This window comes from Oncorhynchus gorbuscha, linkage group LG25, assembly GCF_021184085.1.
Source record: "Oncorhynchus gorbuscha isolate QuinsamMale2020 ecotype Even-year linkage group LG25, OgorEven_v1.0, whole genome shotgun sequence".
Classification (NCBI taxonomy): domain Eukaryota; kingdom Metazoa; phylum Chordata; class Actinopteri; order Salmoniformes; family Salmonidae; genus Oncorhynchus; species Oncorhynchus gorbuscha.
In genome coordinates this window covers 30562713-30583786 of record NC_060197.1, presented here as the reverse complement: position 1 = coordinate 30583786, position 21074 = coordinate 30562713, and the positions used below count along the sequence as shown (strand labels likewise).

The 21074-nt window shown below is 44.7% G+C and overlaps 1 protein-coding gene across 1 annotated transcript; it reads right to left on the bottom strand.

Moving 5' to 3' along the window:
- Positions 1-215: 215 nt before the first annotated feature.
- Positions 216-15280, bottom strand: ndufs2 (NADH:ubiquinone oxidoreductase core subunit S2). Its single transcript, XM_046328572.1, has 13 exons — positions 15134-15280; positions 13714-13817; positions 12671-12861; positions 12330-12450; positions 6608-6720; positions 6156-6230; positions 5768-5931; positions 5558-5677; positions 5200-5329; positions 4795-4890; positions 1604-1687; positions 1139-1196; positions 216-431 (listed from the first exon to the last, which is right to left on the bottom strand). Exons 1-13 carry the CDS (start codon positions 15238-15240, stop codon positions 394-396), a joined length of 1401 nt encoding a protein of 466 aa, XP_046184528.1. The 5' UTR covers positions 15241-15280; the 3' UTR covers positions 216-393.
- Between the last annotated feature and the right edge of the window lie 5794 nt (positions 15281-21074).

The following is a 21074-nucleotide window of genomic DNA, read 5'->3' as shown; positions in this document are numbered from 1 at the left end:
CTGTCTGTGGGCCTGCACACAGCGTTGGAGGAAGGACAGACTGAAAGACCTAGAATGCGTCGGGTTCTGTCGACTTACTCTATCTTTACCACATGTTGGTTGTGCAACATGGTGTTTTGAAAACGGAAATAACATTGAGCTATGACTTCCCTGAAGTTCTTACTGTATGTTTCTTAACTACAAAGACACTGAGTGAAATGACACTATTTGACCGATCAGAGATCAAATATTTATTAGGTTTACAGCATTATATGTCAATGATTACGAGTTGGCCCATCTGTCAAAATCCCAGTACAGTGAATGAGAGACAAACAGGGTAGTAAAGACAGTACTGAGAAATCCTCTTCAGAGTGGAACCATGGGTGTCATCTTTCAACAGTCAGGTGTTTTAACTTAACGGTCAACTTCGCCAAACACAATGTCCTGGGTGCCTGTCACAAGAAGATTAAATAAATAAAATAAATAAAAATCAACCATACATTGAACAGGAACTACACTGAACAATTATATAAATGCAACATATAAAGTGTTGGTCCCATGTTTCATGAGCTGAAATAAAATATTCCAGAAATGTTCTATATGTACAAACCACATCTAAACACGCCAGCCCAGGATAACGTGTTCCAGTTCCCGCCAATATCCAGCGACTTTGCACAACCATTGAAGAGTGAGCCAACATTCCACAGGCCACAATCAACAGCCTGATCAACTCAACGTTAAGGAGATGAGGGAAATTGTGATCAAACCAGATACTGACTGGTCTTCTGATCCACGCTCATATTTTTTTTTTAAGGTATCCGTGATCAACATGTCTATCTGTATTCCCAGTCATGTGAAATCCATAGATTAGCACCTAACAAATTTATTTAAAATGAACTGACTTCCTTATGAACTGTAACTCCTTTGTAAAACCTTTGAAAATGTTGCGTTTATATTTTTGTTCAGTGTACATGAATTGCATTGCTAAGGATTCTGATATCAATGGTTGACTGATAACATAAGGGTCGTGTTCAGCAGGGAGAATCTTTTGTGAAACAGAGGTACTAATACAATTAGAACACAGATTTATGTTAACCGTCACAAAACATTTTGCTACAGTGTGTCCTACTGAATATGACCCAGTAGAAACATTCCTTACCAATAATGGCCACTACGTCAGCCAGCATGTGTCCTTTAGCCATCATATCCAGGGCAGCCTGGGGGGAAAAAACATCAAAACCATCAATCAACTCCAAACCAACCAACTCCAATCCAACTATAAACTGAAAGAATAGATTTTTTCTTATGAAATCTGTGTTGCGACACGTTTGTGCAATGCACTTTATTTAAAGTGATTTGATACAGAAACCAAAACAGTGTGGGATTGTCTAGTGTGTTAATGTCCCAAGAACAAACATGTTACAACACAGACAGAGAGGGGAAGGCAGGGTTGGGTTTGTTTTCTTTTATAAACGCTATTATAATGGTTTATAAATGTCCTTAATGAATTATAAGTAGCCTTGAGGAAAAAGCTGTTTTACACGTTGAATAATTTATAATAACTGCATTTAATAATTCAGGGTGTGAATTCTGTCTGTGTTGTGGTAGTATGAGCTCCCCGTACCAAGTGAGCGAATCCTGGAGCTTTGATTTTGCAGCGGTAGGGCCTGCTGGAGCCGTCAGATACCAGATACACACCAAACTCTCCCTGCAAAATAACACAATATTACACATTAATATTCCTACCCAACACATTCACACCAAACTCTCCCTGGAAGAGACAGGAGAGAAGATCACATTACACAACAGCAGCACCTTTAATCTACCTATATAAGTCTAATTTTATTTGTCACATACACATGGTTAGCAGATGTTAATGAGAGTGTAGCGAAATGCTTGTGCTTCTAGTTCCGACAATGCAGTAATAACCAATGAGTAATCTAACCTAACAATTCCACAACTGCTACCTTATACACACAAGTGTAAAGGGATGAATATGTACATAAAGATATATGATTGAGTGATGGTACAGAACGGCATAGGCAAGATGCAGTAGATGGTATCGAGTACAGTATGTAAACATAAGTGGCATAGTTTAAAGTGACTAGTGATCCATGTATTACATAAACATGGCAAGATGCAGTATGTAAACAAAGTGGCATAGTTAAAGGGGTACATGTATATACATAGATGAGATGAGTTAATGTAGGGTATGTAAACATTATATTAAGTGGCATTGTTTAAATTGGCTAGTGATACATTTTTTACATCAATTTCCATTATTAAAGTGGCTGGAGTTGAGTCAGTATGTTGGCAGCAGCCACTCAATGTTAGTGGTGGCTGTTTAACAGTCTGATGGCCTTGAGATAGAAGCTGTTTTTCAGTCTCTCGGTCCCTGCTTTGATGCACCTGTACTGACCTCGCCTTCTGGATGATAGCGGAGTGAACAGGCAGTGGCTCGGGTGGTTTTTGTCCTTGATGATCTTTATGGCCTTCCTGTGACATCGGGTGGTGTAGGTGTCCTGGAGGGCAGGTAGTTTGCCCCCGGTGATGCGTTGTGCAGACCTCACTACCCTCTGGAGAGCCTTACGGTTGTGGGCAGAGCAGTTGCCGTACCAGGCGGAATATACAGCCCGACAGGATGCTCTCGATTGTGCATCTGTAAAAGTTTGAGTGCTTTTGGTGACAAATTTCTTCAGCCTCCTGAGGTTGAAGATGGGCTGCTGCTCCTTCTTCACAACGCTGTCTGTGTGGGTGGACCAATTCAGTTTGTCCGTGACGTGTACGCCGAGGAACTTAAAACTTACTACCCTCTCCACTACTGTCCCGTCAATGTGGATAAGGGGGTGCTCCCTCTGCTGTTTCCTGAAGTCCACGACCATCTCCTTTGTTTTGTTGACGTTGCTTGAGAGGTTATTTTCCTGACACCACACTCCGAGGGCCCTCACCTCCTCCCTGTAGGCCGTCTCGTCGTTGTTGGTAATCAAGCCTACCACTGTAGTGTCGTCCGCAAACTTGATGATTCAGTTGGAGGTGTGCATGGCCACGCAGTCGTGGGTGAACAGGGAGTACAGGAGAGGGCTCAGAACGCACCCTTGTGGGGCCCCAGTGTTGAGGATCAGCGGGGTGGAGATGTTTTTACCTACCCTCACCATCTGGGGGCTGCCCGTCAGGAAGTCCAGTACCGAGTTGCACAGGGCGGGGTCGAGACCCAGGGTCTCGAGCTTGATGATGAGTTTGGAGGGTACTATGGTGTTAAATGCTGAGCTGTAGTCGATGAACAGCATTCTCACGTAGGTATTCCTCTTGTTCAGATGGGTTAGGGCAGCGTGCAGTGTGGTTGTGATTGCGTAGTCTGTGGACCTATTAGGGCGGTAAGCAAATTGGAGTGGGTCTAGGCTGCCAGGTAGGGTGGAGGTGATATGGTCCTTGACTAGTCTTTCAAAAGCACTTCATGATGACGGAAGCGAGTGCTACGGGGCGGTAGTCGTTTAGCTCAGTTACCTTAGCTTTCTTGGGAACAGGAACAATGGTGGCCCTCTTGAAGCATGAGGGGACAGCAGACTGGGATAAGGATTGATTGAATATGTCCGTCAACACACCAGCCAGCTGGTCTGCGCATGCTCTGAGGATGCGGCTGGGGATGCCTTCTGGGCCTGCAGCATTGCGAGGGTTAACACGTTTAAATGTTTTACTCACGTCGGCTGCAGTGAAGGAGAGTCCGCAGATTTTGGTAGCGGGCCATGTCAGTGGCACTGCATTGTCCTCAAAGCAAGCAAAGAAGTTATTTAGTCTGTCTGGGAGCAAGGAATCCTGGTCCGCAACGGGGCTGGTTTTCTATTTGTAATCTGTGATTGACTGTAGACCTTGCCACATACCTTGTGTCTGAGCCATTGAATTGCGACTCTACATTGTCTCTATACTGACGCTTAGCTTGTTTGACTTGCGGAGGGAAAAGCTACACTGTTTGTATTCAGTCATGTTTCCGGTCACCTTGCCCTGGTTTAAAGCAGTGATTCACGCTTTCATTTTCGTGCGAATGCTGCCATCAATCCACGGTTTCTGGTTTGGGAATGTTTTAATAGTTGCTATGGGTATGACATCGCCAATGCACTTTCTAATGAACTCGCTCACAGAATCAGCGTATTCGTCAATGTTGTTGGACGCAATGCGAAACATATCCCAATCCACGTGATCGAAGCAGTCTTAAAGCGTGGAATCAGATTGGTCGGACCAGCGTTGAACAGACCTGAGCGCGGGAGCTTCCTGTTTTAGTTTCTGTCTGTAGGCTGGAAGCAACAAAATGGAGTCGTGGTCAGCTTTTCCGAAAGGAGGGCGGGGGAGGGCCTTATATGCGTCATGGAAGTTAGAATAACAATGGTCCAGGGTTTTACCAGCCCTGGTAGCACAATCGATATGCTGATAGAATTTAGAGTCTTGTTTTCAGATTAGCCTTGTTAAAATCCCCAGCTACAATGAATGCAGCCTTAGGATATGTGGTTTCCAGTTTGCATAGAGTCAAATAAAGTTTGTTCAGGGCCATCGATGTGACTACAGATTCAAATTAACCAGCTAGCTAAATCTGGCACATTTACAGAATATCTCTGTCTGTCAAATCAATGTAATAAATGTTTTGGAATTGTGTTGTATCTAAAGGCCTCCTATGACCTACAAAATAGATCAGTTGGAGGAGAATCTCACCATTACAAGCAGTAAATTGCACATATAGAATATCCTCAAAGTATTTGAGGTTCAATTTAAAAAAGGCTCAAAGCCCTTCTATCCATGTCGGTCTGAGGAAAGGGGAGGACTTACCTTGGGTGCTTCTACAGCTGTGTATGTGGATCCGGGGGGCACCTGGTAACCCTCTGTGTACAGCTTAAAGTGATGGATCAGAGACTCCATGGACATCTAACATGGGAACATTAACCACCATTACAACTGATGTTTATGCTTATTTAGACTCGATGTGAAACACTCCACCGTAACAAGGGCTTGTGTTTAACTACAGGGTAAGGCAGAAAAAAATTAAGGATGATCTAAATGCCCTGAATCAGTGTTTCTCCATCCTGGTCCCGAGCACTCGGACACCTGATTCAACTAATTAACTCATCAAGCCGTTTGATTAGTTGAATCCGGTGCGTTTAGCGCTAGGGCTAAAAACGTGCACCCCACTGTCCTCAATGATCTCAAATAAAAAACATTCAGTGTTTCTCTCACCTTCATCTCAGATCTCTTGGGCGGGGCCACCTTGGCGTCGTCCACTTTGATCTCTCCCGCTGGCATCTTGTTGAGGGCCTCGATCATGATCCTGAGACTCTGCCTCATCTCCTCCACCCTGCACAGGTACCTGACCAACACCAAGGACAAAGAGGAGAGAGGGGGGGGTTTAACCACTGCCCTCCGGGGGCATGTGGTCCGTGTGTGGCAGCACTACCACTAGACCAGCCGCCAACACCTCCAAAACAGGATTCAATCAATAACAAATATGAAGGTAAAACTCATCTACACAAACGCAATACTAAGTAAAAAAGGGAGAGAGAGGCAGACAGAAAGGACAGTAGGGCGTCCTTCTCACCTGTCGTAGCAGTCTCCCTTGCTGCCGATGGGGACGTCAAACTCCACCTCGTCATACTTGTCGTAGGGCTGAGACTTCCTCAGGTCCCACTTGATGCCTGAACCCCTCAGCATCACACCACTGACAGACAAGCAGAGGGGGTGATTTACATCTTTCATTAGCTTCACAACAGTTTAAGAGGGAGAGAGTGTGCGAGTGAGTGCGTCTCACCTGAAGCCATAGTTGAGTGCGTCCTCTGCAGACACAACCCCGATGTCCACGGTGCGGTTCTTCCAGATACGGTTGTTGGTCAACATCTCCTCCACCTCGTCTATTCTGATGGAGAAGTTCTTGCACCACTCATAGATATCATCCATTAGTCCCAGTGGCATGTCCTGGGACAAGCAGATAACACAATCTTTATAGCGACCATTCCATCGCATACATAGCTGTAGGGTGAAGTTTCCCCTAGACGCTGATCTTGGGTCACTTTAGCGATCCCCCCCTTCTAATGGTGAAGCGTTAGGAATGGGGAGAGGATGCTGATCCTAGATCTGAACCTAGGGGAAACGCTACCCAGGAGAAACCCCATAAGACTTAGTTCCCAGGCAGCCCTCACCTGGTGTACTCCTCCAGGTCTGACGTAGGCTGCATGCATCCTGGCCCCTGAGACACGCTCATAGAACTCAAACATCTAGGAGAAGGATAGAGACACGACAACACACCATGAAAAGGTCCAGTGCTATCAACAACAAAAAATGGTTTTCCAGTGTTTTACATATATTTACACACCGAGGTTGGAATAATACTGGGAAATTGTGAAAATTATGAAAATACACTTTTAGTGTAAGAGACGATTGAAAAGACTGCCTGAAATTTCGTCCTGTTTGGGCGAGATGGAGTTTTGGCCTGGTGACATTAAATTAGTTAATATACCAATAAGAAAAAGGACTTCCAAAAATTGCTACTTCAGCAAAAGGAAGGAAGATCAGGACCCTGATTCTAGATCATCACTCCTACTCTGTTAAGCTTGATACGGCCCCAGATCCTAAATTCTGTTTCCATTCTCACCTTCTCTCTCTCCTCGAACATCCAGAAGAAGGGGGTCATGGCTCCGATGTCCAGGGCGTGGGTGGTGATGGCCATGATGTGGTTCAGGATGCGAGTCAGCTCTCCGAAAAGAACTGCAAAACAACAGAAGTAGACCCTGAAAAGTCATACTTACTTACGTAACCACTGTTGCCCATCTTCTGCCTGTTTGGAGATTGTGTAACAGGCCCCAGTTCCTCTGTACAGTTGAAGTCAGAAGTTTATATATACCTTGGCCAAATACATTTATACTCAGTATTTCACCATTCCTGAAATTCAATCAGAGTAAAAATGTCCTGTCTTAGGTCAGTTAGGATCACCACTTCAATTTAAGAATGTGAAATGCCAGAATAAGAGCGAGAATGATTTCAGCTTTTATTTCTTTCATCACATTCCCAGTGGGTCAGAAGTATACATACACTCAATTAGTATTTGGTAGCATTGTCTTTAAATTGTTGAACTTGGGTTAAACGTTTCAGGTAGCCTTCCACAATAAGTTGGGTGAATTTTGGCCCATTCCTCCTGACAGAGCTGATGTAACTGAGTCAGGTTTGTAGGCCTCCTCGCTTGCACACGCCTTTTAGTTCTGCCCACAATTTTTTTATAGAATTGAGGTCAGGGCTTTGTGATGGCGACTCCAATACCTTGACTTTGTTGTCCTTAAGCCATTTTGCCACAACTTTGGAAGTATGCTTTGGGTCATTGTCCCCATTTGGAAGACCCATTTACATTTACATTTAAGTCATTTAGCAGACGCTCTTATCCAGAGCGACTTACAAATTGGTGCATTCACCTTATGACATCCAGTGGGACAGTCACTTAACAATAGTGCATCTAAAACTTAGGGGGGGTGGGGTGAGAGGGATTACTTAACCTATCCTAGGTATTCCTTAAAGAGGTGGGGTTTCAGGTGTCTCCGGAAGGTGGTGATTGACTCCGCTGTCCTGGCGTCGTGAGGGAGTTTGTTCCACCATTGGGGGGCCAGGGCAGCGAACAGTTTTGACTGGGCTGAGCGGGAGCTGTACTTCCTCAGTGGTAGGGAGGCGAGCAGGCCAGAGGTGGATGAACGCAGTGCCCTTGTTTGGGTGTAGGGCCTGATCAGAGCCTGGAGGTACTGAGGTGCCGTTCCCCTCACAGCTCCGTAGGCAAGCATCATGGTCTTGTAGCGGATGCGAGCTTCAACTGGAAGCCAGTGGAGAGAACGGAGGAGCGGGGTGACGTGAGAGAACTTGGGAAGGTTGAACACCAGACGGGCTGCGGCGTTCTGGATGAGTTGAAGGGGTTTAATGGCACAGGCAGGGAGCCCAGCCAACAGCGAGTTGCAGTAATCCAGACGGGAGATGACAAGTGCCTGGATTAGGACCTGCGCCGCTTCCTGTGTGAGGCAGGGTCGTACTCTGCGGATGTTGTAGAGCATGAACCTACAGGAACGGGCCACCGCCTTGATGTTAGTTGAGAACGACAGGGTGTTGTCCAGGATCACGCCAAGGTTCTTGGCGCTCTGGGAGGAGGACACAATGGAGTTGTCAACCGTGATGGCGAGATCATGGAACGGGCAGTCCTTCCCCGGGAGGAAGAGCAGCTCCGTCTTGCCGAGGTTCAGCTTGAGGTGGTGATCCGTCATCCACACTGATATGTCTGCCAGACATGCAGAGATGCGATTCGCCACCTGGTCATCAGAAGGGGGAAAGGAGAAGATTAATTGTGTGTCGTCTGCATAGCAATGATAAGAGAGACCATGTGAGGTTATGACAGAGCCAAGTGACTTGGTGTATAGCGAGAATAGGAGAGGGCCAAGAACAGAGCCCTGGGGGACACCAGTGGTGAGAGCGCGTGGTGAGGAGACAGATTCTCGCCACGCCACCTGGTAGGAGCGACCTGTCAGGTAGGACGCAATCCAAGCGTGGGCCGCGCCGGAGATGCCCAACTCGGAGAGGGTGGAGAGGAGGATCTGATGGTTCACAGTATCGAAGGCAGCCGATAGATCTAGAAGGATGAGAGCAGAGGAGAGAGAGTTAGCTTTAGCAGTGCGGAGCGCCTCCGTGATACAGAGGAGAGCAGTCTCAGTTGAATGACTAGTCTTGAAACCTGACTGATTTGGATCAAGAAGGTCATTCAGAGAGAGATAGCGGGAGAGCTGGCCAAGGACAGCACGTTCAAGAGTTTTGGAGAGAAAAGAAAGAAGGGATACTGGTCTGTAATTGTTGACATCGGAGGGATCGAGTGTAGGTTTTTTCAGAAGGGGTGCAACTCTCGCTCTCTTGAAGACGGAAGGGACGTAGCCAACGGTCAGGGATGAGTTGATGAGCGAGGTGAGGTAAGGGAGAAGGTCTCCGGAAATGGTCTGGAGAAGAGAGGAGGGGATAGGGTCAAGCGGGCAGGTTGTTGGGCGGCCGGCCGTCACAAGACGCGAGATTTCATCTGGAGAGAGAGGGGAGAAAGAGGTCAGAGCACAGGGTAGGGCAGTGTGAGCAGAACCAGCAGTGTCGTTTGACTTAGCAAACGAGGATCGGATGTCGTCGACCTTTTCAAAATGGTTGACGAAGTCATCTGCAGAGAGGGAGGAGGGGGGAGGGGCGGAGGATTCAGGAGGGAGGAGAAGGTGGCAAAGAGCTTCCTAGGGTTAGAGGCAGCAGCTTGGAATTTAGCGTGGTAGAAAGTGGCTTTAGCAGCAGAGACAGAGGAGGAAAATGTAGAGAGGAGGGAGTGAAAGGATGCCAGGTCCGCAGGGAGGCGAGTTTTCCTCCATTTCCGCTCGGCTGCCCGGAGCCCTGTTCTGTGAGCTCGCAATGAGTCATCGAGCCACGGAGCGGGAGGGGAGGACCGAGCCGGCCTGGAGGATAGGGGACATAGAGAGTCAAGGGATGCAGAGAGGGAGGAGAGGAGGGTTGAGGAGGCAGAATCAGGAGATAGGTGGGAGAAGGTTTGAGCGGAGGGAAGAGATGATAGGATGGAAGAGGAGAGAGTAGCGGGGGAGAGAGAGCGAAGGTTGGGACGGCGCGATACCATCCGAGTAGGGGCAGTGTGGGAGGTGTTGGATGAGAGCGAGAGGGAAAAGGATACAAGGCAGTGGTCGGAGACTTGGAGGGGAGTTGCAATGAGGTTAGTGGAAGAACAGCATCTAGTAAAGATGAGGTCGAGCGTATTGCCTGCCTTGTGAGTAGGGGGGGAAGGTGAGAGGGTGAGGTCAAAAGAGGAGAGGAGTGGAAAGAAGGAGGCAGAGAGGAGAGTCAAAGGTAGACGTGGGGAGGTTAAAGTCGCCCAGAACTGTGAGAGGTGAGCCGTCCTCAGGAAAGGAGCTTATCAAGGCATCAAGCTCATTGATGAACTCTCCGAGGGAACCTGGAGGGCGATAAATGATAAGGATGTTAAGCTTGAAAGGGCTAGTAACTGTGACAGCATGGAATTCAAAGGAGGCGATAGACAGATGGGTAAGGGGAGAAAGAGAGAATGACCACTTGGGAGAGATGAGGATCCCGGTGCCACCACCCCGCTGACCAGAAGCTCTCGGGGTGTGCGAGAACACGTGGGCGGACGAAGAGAGAGCAGTAGGAGTAGCAGTGTTGTCTGTGGTGATCCATGTTTCCGTCAGGGCCAAGAAGTCGAGGGACTGGAGGGAGGCATGGGCTGAGATGAACTCTGCCTTGTTGACCGCAGATTGGCAGTTCCAGAGGCTACCGGAGACCTGGAACTCCACGTGGGTCGTGCGCGCTGGGACCACCAGAGTAGGGTGGCCGCGGCCACGCGGTGAGGAGCGTTTGTATGGTCTGTGCAGAGAGGAGAGAACAGGGATAAACCGACACATAGTTGACAGGCTACAGAAGAGGCTACGCTAATGCAAAGGAGATTGGAATGACAAGTGGACTACACGTCTCGAATGTTCAGAAAGTTAAGCTACGTAGCAAGAATCTTATTGACTAAAATGATTAAAATGATACAGTACTGCTGAAGTAGGCTAGCTGGCAGTGGCTGCGTTGTTGACACTACACTAATCAAGTCGTTCCGTTGAGTGTAATAGTTTCTGCAGTGTTGCTATTCGGGGGCTAGCAGGCTAGCTAGCAGTGTTGTTTACGTTACGTTGCGTTAAAAGAACGACAATAGATGGCTAGCGAACCTAGAAAATCGCTCTAGACTACACAATTATCTTTGATACAAAGACGGCTATGTAGCTAGCTAAGTAGCTAGCTACGATCAAACAAATCAAACCGTTGTACTGTAATGAAAATGAAGTGAAAATGTGATACAACCTGTGAATGCGACCGGGTAGTTGAGTTCTATACAGAAGACGTTGGCTAGCGTTACAGAAGACAGAAGACGTTGCGACCAAGCTTTAACTTCCTGACTGATATATTGAAGTAATATCTCAAGACATCCACAACTTTCCTACCTCACGGTGCCATCTATTTTGTGAAGTGCACCATTCCCTCCTGCAGCAAAGCACCCCCACAACATGATGCTGCCACCCCCGTGCTTCACGGTTGGGATGGTGTTCTTCAGCTTGCAAACCTCCCCCTTTTTCTTCCAAACATAATGATGGTCATTATGGCCAAACAGTTCTATTTTTGTTTCATCAGACCAGAGGACATTTCTCCAAAAAGTACGATCTTTGTCCCCATGTGCAGCTGCAAACCGCAGTGTGGCTTTTTTTTTACAGCGGTTTTGGAGCAGTGGCTTCTTCCTTGCTGAGCAGCCTTTCATATTATGTCAATATAGGACTCGTTTTACTGTGGCTATAGATACTTTTGTACCTGTTTCCTCCAGCATCTTCACAAGGTCCTTTGCTGTTGTTCTGGGATTGATTTGCACTTTTCGCACCAAAGTACGTTAATCTCTAGGAAACAGAATGCGTCTCCTTCCTGGGCGGTATGACGGCTGAGTGGCCCCATGGTGTTTATACTTGCGTACTATTGTTTGTACAGATTGACGTGGTACCTTCAGGCATTTGGAAATTGCTCTCAAGGATGAACCAGACTTGTGGAGGTCTACAACTTTTTTTTTTCCTGAGGTCTTGGCTGATTTCTTTTCATTTTCCCATGTCAAGCAAAGAGGCACTGAGTTTGAAGGTAGGCCTTGAAATACATCCCTAGGTACACCTCCAATTGACTCAAATAATGTCAATTAGCCTATCAGAAGCTTCCAAAGCCATGACATAATTGTCTGGGATTTTCCAAGATGTTTAAAGGCACAGTCAACTTAGTGTATGTAAACTTCTGACCCAATGGAATTGTGATAGTGAATTATAAGTGAAATAATCTGTCTGTAAACAATTGTTGGAAAATGTCTTATGTCATGCACAAAGTAGATGTCCTAACAGACTTGCCAAAACTATAGTTTGTTGACAAGAAATTTGTGGAGTGGCTGAAAAATGAGTTAATGACTAAACTTCCGACTTCAACTGTATATCCATGTTGACTGTTGAACTCCATGTAGCTAACTACTGCCCCCTAGTGACCTTGTATGAAAGGGTAAATGGGGCCAGATGACCCAAGAAGGTTATGATTCTCACGCTTGTTACTGTTATGCTGGTAAAGGAGAGAGGTGCACCACCTTAATCTCAAATTTCACTTGTTAACCCAAACTGTACCTTTATCTCTGAACCAACAATTCGGGGGAAAAAGCTCATGCAAGTTGGTTTGCTCATCAGTTTGAGGTATTGGTTAGTTCGTCCTTTCTGGTGAGGTCCTCTAGTAGCACCTAGTCTTACCTCTGATCCACTGTGCGCGGGGTGGGGCCTGGATGTTGAGCAGCTTCTCCACGGCCAGAGAGTAGGCCTGCTCGTTACACATCATGGACACGTAGTCCAACCTGTCAAAGTAAGGCAGCGCCTATAGCAAAACACGGGAAGACTGGTCAATGCATTTCATCAAACAAAAACCTGCCCGTTGTAGAAGAGCCTAAACACGAGCTTGTACATTACAAGCATCTTAGTCAGGACACTTATGCTAGTAACTTTCAGGCAATTTGCTATCCTAGCTGACGGCTGAACTATTCTGCCAGGATTTTTGTCTTCTTACATACCTTACTGTCTCTAAGGGTGCTACGTACCTGCAGGTAGGTCTTGTACTCAATGAGTTTTTCTGTGCCGCGGTGCAGCAGGCCCACGTGGGGATCACACTTCTTCACTGACTCCCCGCTGAGCTCCAGCACCAGACGCAGCACGCCATGGGCTGCGGGGTGCTGGGGCCCAAAGTTAATGGTCAGGTTAGACACCTCCTTCTCCATAGGAGCATCCTTATCTGAGAGAGGGATTGAGAGGAGATTTGGCAGTTTAAGTTTATAAGAAAAGCTACTTTCTTGTTTAAAGTAAAAACCAACGCATTTCGACTCTCAGGGTTCAACATAGAAAAAAGAAAGAGGTTGGACAGGCTAGTTGGTTCGGAATTCATGCATAAGTGTTTAGATAAAGCTGAATGGATATGATAAAGTCAAGAGTATGATGTGGAATTAATCTAAATCTATAATAAAGTCAAAGTCACAGAATGAGTTTAGAAACCACTGACAACCACGTTGTGGCCAATCAGGTTCAATGGAGTAGCAGGCAATAAAATGCAACTCCCACATATGGAACTAACAGATTTCAATCATTATACACAACTTTGGACTTGGGCCTAAATAACAACTAGGGATTTGACCTTTGACTGAGTATCTCAAATGAAAAAAAGCTATTTTTAGAACAAGGGCGGCAGTGGGGAAAAATGTGCGCATTCATCTACATGCCAACAGTGAGAAAAAGTGCCTAATTTATCATAAACATTACAGATAACACATCCTAACTGCTAAGTTGCCTCATATATTCAGTCAATAAAAAAATGAGTGCCATTTAAAATACATTTGTTGAAACTGTAAAATCAACTAGTTATATTTTATCGTGGAACACAATTAAAAAGGAAGTAAGCTGACTGTGGCGCTTGCTTGTAGAAGCCTATGGCTGTGCAATGGCATAGCCCTTATCACAGTCAAGACTCCTATTTTATAGTAAAAAAAACATGTAATATAACAGAATAAAATTTGAGTACTCAATTACTCATGCACATCATTAATAACTAGTAGGCCTATAGATGAAGACAGTACACAACCGTGGGGCGTACCATTCCATGGTGGGGGGACCCATTTCTCAGTGATGGCGCTGGGGTACATCACCGCCCCAGCATAGTGCTCCGTCCACTCCACATCTGGCTGCCACTGTTTCTGCCTGGAAAGAGAGAATAACAAGCAACCATGATGCATCAATGGTATTATGGCAATGTGTGGATGTTGTTGACCAAGTGTTTAAACCAGGTGGTTTCAAGCCACTCCTCAGGGACCCCAGCTGTTCCATGTCTTTGAACTAATCCTCAAGCTACCTGAATCAGGTGAGCTAGTTCAGGACTACAACAACATTGTGAAATGTCTAGGAGGTTTGAAAACCACTGGTTTGACCTCCACAGTTTTGTGAGGTTAACTAATGCTTTCTCAGAGCAATAACAAAAAATACATGATCCCTGGCCATGACCCCACTCTGAGGGTGTCTCAGGGGGAGTGGGATATGCAACAAACAAACAAAAACATTTCACACCACACACACTTGTACATGTGTGAAACAGGACAAACATAAGCACCCCTTATTTGACAACCTGTGCCAAGTAAACTCCTAATAAGTCGACTAGAGTCCAGGGTAGGGCATTAATCTGCTCTAGGTCAGCCAAGACAGACTGACGATTTGGTCACTAATCACATTTCACACAAGTAAAACGGTAGGATTAAACAGATTCACTAAATTATTTTATTTTGTGTATAAAACAGGCCTCAATATCAAGCATTATCTAGCTGTTAGTAATGGTCCATAGCGACTTGTCAAGACACAAATGGATCGGGTAGGGTGAACTGTTCCAAGTTACTGTCTAACACATTACGTTTGACTCTGAAGTGGTTCATATGAATGTGTGAGAGGTGTACAACCGGTGTTGACCTCAATACAGTAAATGGCATCAGGTTGTGTAAACACTCATTACACGTTACGTAAAACGTGTTGTTATTGAGCCTAGTTAACTACAATAAGGGAGCTAGCTAGCCTGGATTCCAGACCTATTTTGTGCTAACACTCCACACGTTTTTTCAGACAAAAGTAAGAAACATGCATTTGAATTGCAAGAAATTGCTAGGTAAAGTTAACGTCACTCTGCTTGTTCGCAAGATGACACGCTGGCCATGAATCGGATGTGCTGCAGTGCTGTCAAAACCAACCTGATTCGATTCAAGTAACCTAGCTACTAACGTTAGCAAGGTTGCCAACTAACAGCTGTTTTAATGTTACAGGATTTATACAACAGTTCCTTCTGACATAACAGAAGCGTGATGTGTGTCGTGTCAGGTATGTGAACGACAAGTCGGTGTTGTAGATGAGCAGTGCCTTTTGTTAGCTGGCTAATGCTAGCTGTTATGTGACCGTTTTTGATCCCTAAACGACCTACTTGGACATTATTGATCGGTTAAACTATAATTGCGTCTATAGAACTATGATATTCTCACCTGTTTTGCAGGACAGTGCAAGCAGGGCTGACCAAATTACTATTTCTAATCAATTTTGTTGAAGGACGTCCAAGTTTGCTAAGCGACCTCAACATTGTCCCCGCCATCTTGGCAGTCAAAGTTGCTCTGCACCCGGTGACGTAATGATGTATTCGTCTTTGGGGTTTAGGGCGAACCACATGCTAAAAAGTGTATTATCGCCACCAACTGGGCGGGGGTGAAAAAATTCATAAAAGAAAAGTAAATTCCACTGGGAAGGGAACATTTACATTAATCCACAAAAACTACAAAATAATGTAAAATAAATAAATAATATATATATATATATATATATATATATATCCAGCTCATTCGAAATCTAAAAAACCCGCTCAGGTTGAGGCCTGAAAGGGTGCGACTGCACGAACAAGTACTCCATGTAGCTCCTCAGACGTTAGCTGTCGTTTAATCCCAGAAATAGTTAAACTGCATAAACAATGATATCAACCTTTCAATGTGCACCAGTATTTACCACCATTGCTATGAAAGCAACAGTCCACTTTCTTCACCTGAAGAATTTCTGGGTCCTGTTGATACGCAGGCTGCGGTGTATGTTGCAGTGTAATTCTACCAGTATTTACTACCATCTGACATTCAGACCATTTTAACTGCCTCCTCATAGGAGACAGACTATGCTGCTGGTGACCTCCATTTTTATTACCCTGATCAGGCATTCCAAGGCCTCGTGTTCTCCACCGCAGTGACAACACTTTGCTCCTTGACCTTGGCCATTCTCTTCTGTTAAATTTTTTTATTTTTTGGGTTTGGGAAGCAAAGTTGACAGAATAATGGTACTGCCACCTATCACATGGAAGTATAATGGACGTTGAGTTGGTGCTGTACGGAAAAAAATGTGTGACTTGCTGTTCAAAAGTATTTCTACGGTAGTGGAAGAAGTAACAATTGTTAGTGTTAAATGTAGGCTAGTGCATTGTAGAAGTAGTGATTGTCTTTGTAGTAGTGGAATAGTAGCCTATATAGTAACAGTAGAAATGCTACCGAAATACTAGTAGAAGTGGTAGTGGAAATACCCATGACTGTTGCCCAGTAATAGTGTGCTTTTTCACACTTATATAATATAGTTATTTGGCTTGCTCCTCCAGCATTGCTGCAGTCTATGACCGAAGCCTAACGGGAGTTGACTTGGGAGTGTGGTTTGATGTGTGTGTGTGTCCTTGCCACCACCAAGACACACCCATCTGTCAGAACCTTGCCCACAGCCATTTCCCCCCAGGCAATCATAACAATTCCTGCAGATTGAGTTCAATAACTACAGGCAGATTTATGGTGAGATGCCAGAGGAAGCTTTGAATAGGTCAGTAGCCTACAGAGTAATATGAGAATGCAAGTGCTGAATTTATGTAGATATTAAATGTAGGTCCATGTAAAATAAAACAACCCTTCACATAAAAGCATAGAATCAGTGTTCTGCTAATATAATATGCACCTTTCACTCTCCTTCCCAGCCGATACAGATACTGTGCCTATCGGCACTTTGTCTGGTGGTAATGGACCTACATTGGCAAACATGTCAGAGGGGTCATACCTTCCTGTGTGGTGTCCCGTATACAATAGGCTTCTCCCTCCCCATATTGTCTGATATCATTCAATAATTAAAAAAAAACATTACAAGTAAAAGTTGTGTCTAGTAAAATGTTAATGCCAGGTCTCTCTCCATTCAGAGACATCAGCAACAAGGATGTCTGTCAGTCTGGACTTCATCACATCATCTTGCAAGTCTCCATACACGTTTCCACATCACCAAGTTTAATAACAAACGATACACTAGTAGCACAAATAGAATGCTTAGGGGAAGTTTAGGGATTTTTGTACACAGGGAGAGAAGGGGGAATTACCAATCACCACAGCCCACAATTCGTTCTCTTTGCCCGTTCCTTTTCCCAGGGGTAGTCCTCAAACTCAGGTTCTCAGCCAATCCGGTACACAAGGGGGTTAGTCCGACAGTCCAGGTCACAACATGTAAACTCACAGCTAGCGTGCTCTCTTCTCCCACTCTTCATATCACACTTGGTTCTCTCCTACTCTGCCCTGTTGTGTTGGCTGCTTCCCCCTTTTATCCTCAAACCCTCCCTGGCTTAACGAGTTCCAGTCTTGCCTCGTTGGGGCAGGAAGTCCATATAAGGGCCGTGGGTGGAGCCAACAGACTGACAGATATCTCATCTCAATCACCACTTCCCCTCACCTCTCCCCGCCAGTTGTCACAACACATAGTCACTGTTGTTAGCAACGGCAGTTAGAATAGGTGATATCTGATACATTCAACATGATATTATGTTGAAATTTGAACAGGTCAGACTAAATCTACCTAATTCTGTTCTCCCCGTCAATGACCGTTGGTGAGAAGGCAAGAGGTCAGGCTGGAGGTAAGGTCTTTGCCAGAGCCCCATTGATGGGCATAGCAGCGTAAATCAGCTCCTGGCCCCTCATCAAAGACACTGGTCGGTCGGTCACACACACACACACACACACGTTATGCCCTGGACATTATATGCATCTAAGAAGTAGAAAAGAAGCAACAAATAATGTCAGGTTACATCAATTATTTCTCACAATTGGGTTATCAAATATATCAAAGTAATGAAGTGGGATACCTTCTGTATTTATACAACTGATGAGCCTGTGAAAGCTGTTGCCGCTGACAGGCTAAGGTTGCTGGCCGGATATTTGCCCACATGTGACTGACAGTTCCATTCATATGAATGCTCACAGTGAGGGCGTGTCTGCATGATGCTGATGAGGGCCCCCTTGCTGGTCTTCTCGAGCTGCATGTTCGGCTGCAAACTGGGCATCTCTCAAACAACTGCAGCAGGCAATCTTATGAGGTGGTGTTTACAAGTAGTGTCCTTTTCATAGGAGTCGAGGTAACTCTGGCAACAACGGAAGAGATGTCACAAGGGTACTTCCCACTGGGCAAAAACTGGTTGAATCAACATTGTTTCAACATAATTTGTAAATGTATTTTGACGTAGAATCTATTTTTAAAATACTTTGTTTTGCAGAATCGTGAGAGAGAACTGTTGGTTTGAGGGTGACATTTCAACCACAGGATTATGTCATCACGGTAACCAATTTTCTACATAAACTAACCTTGTATAAATATGTTTAATTTGTACCTTTTAGACAATGTCAGATCTTCAATGTTATAGCAACTATCAGAAAAAAACAGTAGGTTGAGAATGTATCTATCTACAGCTTTCCTTTGGTCTACCATCCAGGGTTATAACTGAACCAGGCCTGCTTCTCTTAGATATTTGTCAATGTGCTATCGTGAGAATTATTAGAGAATCCTCCTCTTAAAAATGAAATAGATTCACTGTTGCTATCGAAGTCATATCAAAGAGTAAGTTTAACAGAGCAAATTAAATTTAACCATATTTTATGAATCTTATATAAATCAATGAGACTATTTAGGCCTATATGGCATTTGCAGAGTCATCAACAGCTATTGTTTCTATTCAACCCAGGATTCATCTAAAACTAGACACGGTCCTAGGTCCTAGGGTTTCAAGGATTCACGTCTCCATCTCAACCAAAAAAACAAAGTTAAATAATAGGACTAAATCAAATCAAACTTTATTTGAAGGGCATTTAAAGTTTGATTTGATATAGTCCTTTTCATTAACCTCGAGTTTTGGTTGAGATGGAGACATGAATCCAACATATGAATTATTCATTTGTAGAAAAATGTAATTGCCTTCTGTACGTTTAAGAAACATTGCCTTGTGCCTTGAAATTCCATTACCAAAACTCCACATTTAATTTTTACCTTTATTTAACTAGGCAAGTCAGTTAAGAACAAATTCTTATTTTCAATGACGGCCTAGGAACAGTGGGTTAACTGCCTGTTCAGGGGCAAAACGACAGATTTGTAACTTGTCAGCTCGGGGATTTGAACTTGCAACCTTCCGGCTACTAGGCCAACGCTCTAACCACTAGGCTACCCTGCCGCCCCATACCGTATCTTTAAGATATTTTCACATTTTTCTCCCTGATTAGGAGGCAGGATTTAAAAAATGTCACATAAGTAACAAGTAAAGGTAGACCTATCAATTAGTTCTAATGTTTTTACTGATGTAAATGTTGTTTAAAGTATTAAGTGACTAAAACTACCAAATTGGTAACGGAATTTCCCAAAAATTAGTAATGGAATTTCTGCAATTGAATTGGCTACAATGGGAAATCACAGTTTGGACAGCTCAGTGCAATACAGTACAGCACAGCACAGTACATGGGGTACAGTAAAGAAAAGTAGAGTATAGTTCAGTACAATACAGTCCTGTAGAGTTCAGTACTGAACTATACTCTACTGAACTAAACTCTACTGTACAGAACTATGTTCTACTTTACTGTATCTGCTGTACTGAACTCTACTCTAAGGTTCTGTGATGTACTCCACTGAGCTCTACTGTGCTCTATTTTGATATCCAAACTTGTGAAATATAGACGTGTATGATGGCTTAGATTTGGTGCAGTCTGGACCAACAAAATTTGGTCTTGTTTGGGGGCAGAGCTCATTAAAATAATAGCCATTGTGTAGAATAATACACACTGTGCCTTCAGAAAGTATTCAGACCCCATGACTTTTTCCACATTTTGTTACGTTACAACCTTATTGTAAAATGTATTAAATATTTTGTTCCCCCTCGTCAATCTACACGCAATGCCCCATAATGACAAAGTAAAAACGGTTATTTTGAAAATTTGTGAAAATGTTTTTGTTTTTTTAAAGGAAATATCACATTTACATAAGTATTCAGACCCTTTACTCAGTACTTTGTTGAAGCACCTTTGACAGCGATTACAGTGTAGATTTTTCTTGGGTGTGAAGCTAAAACCTGGGCTCACCTGTATTTGGGGAGTTTCTCCCATTCTTCTCTGCAGATCCTCTCAAGCTCTATCAGGTTGGAAGGGGAGCGTTGCTTTATAGCTGTTTTCAGGTCTCTCCAGAGATGTTCGATCAGGTATAAGTCCAGGCTCTGGCTAGGCCACTCAAGGACTTGTCCCGAAGCCACTCCTGGGTTGTCCTGGCTGTGTGTTTAGGTGAACCTTCGCCCCAATCTGAGGTCCTGAACGTTCTGGAGCAGGTTTTCATCAAGGATCTCTCTGTACTTTGCTCCGTTAAACTTTGCCTCGATCCTGACTAGTCTCCCAGTCCCTGCCGCTGAAAAACATCCACACAGCATGATGCTGCCACCACCATGCTTCACCGTAGGGATGGTGCCAGGTATCCTCCAGACATGACGCTTGACATTCAGGTCAAAGAGTTCAATCTTGGTTTCACCAGACCAGAAAATCTTGTTTCTCATGGTCTAATAGTCTTTAGGTGCATTTTGGTAAACTCCATGCGGGCTGTCATGTGCCTTTTACTGAGGACTGGCATCCGCTGGTCACTCTACCATCAATGCCTGATTGGTGGAGTGCTGCAGAAAGGGTTGTTCCCAGAGGAACTCTAGAGCTCTGTCAAAGTGACCATCAGGTTCATGGTTACCTCCCTGTCCAAGGCCCTTCTCCCCCGATTGCGCAGTTTGGCTGGGTGTCCAGCTCTAGGAAGAGTCTTGGTGGTTTCAAACATCTTCCATTTAAGAATGATGGAGACCACTGTATTCTTGGGGACCTTCAATGCTGCAGACATTTTTTGGTACCCTTCCCCAGATCTGTGCCTCGTCACTCATGGCTCTCTGAGTGACGATCTGTGCCTCGTCACTCATGGCTCTCATGGTCCTCATGGCTTTGTTTTTGCTCTGACATGCACTGTCAACTGTGGGACCTTATATAGACAGGTGTGTGCCTTTCCAAATCATGTCGACTCAATTACATTTACCACAGGTGGACTCCCATCAAGTTGTAGAAACATCTCAAGGATGATCAGTGGGATCAGGAT

What these genes read in the sequence shown, in the direction of transcription:
- ndufs2 (XM_046328572.1), bottom strand. Translation starts at nt 15,240, where the DNA reads ATGGCGGGGACAATGTTGAGGTCGCTTAGCAAACTTGGACGTCCTTCA. An exon ending in GGTCCCCCCACCATGGAATG is followed by an intron (nt 12,862 to 13,713) that starts GTACGCCCCACG and finishes TCCCTCTCTCAG; the next exon opens with ATAAGGATGCTCCTATGGAG. An exon ending in CAGCTGTAGAAGCACCCAAG is followed by an intron (nt 1,688 to 4,794) that starts GTAAGTCCTCCC and finishes GTTATTTTGCAG; the next exon opens with GGAGAGTTTGGTGTGTATCT.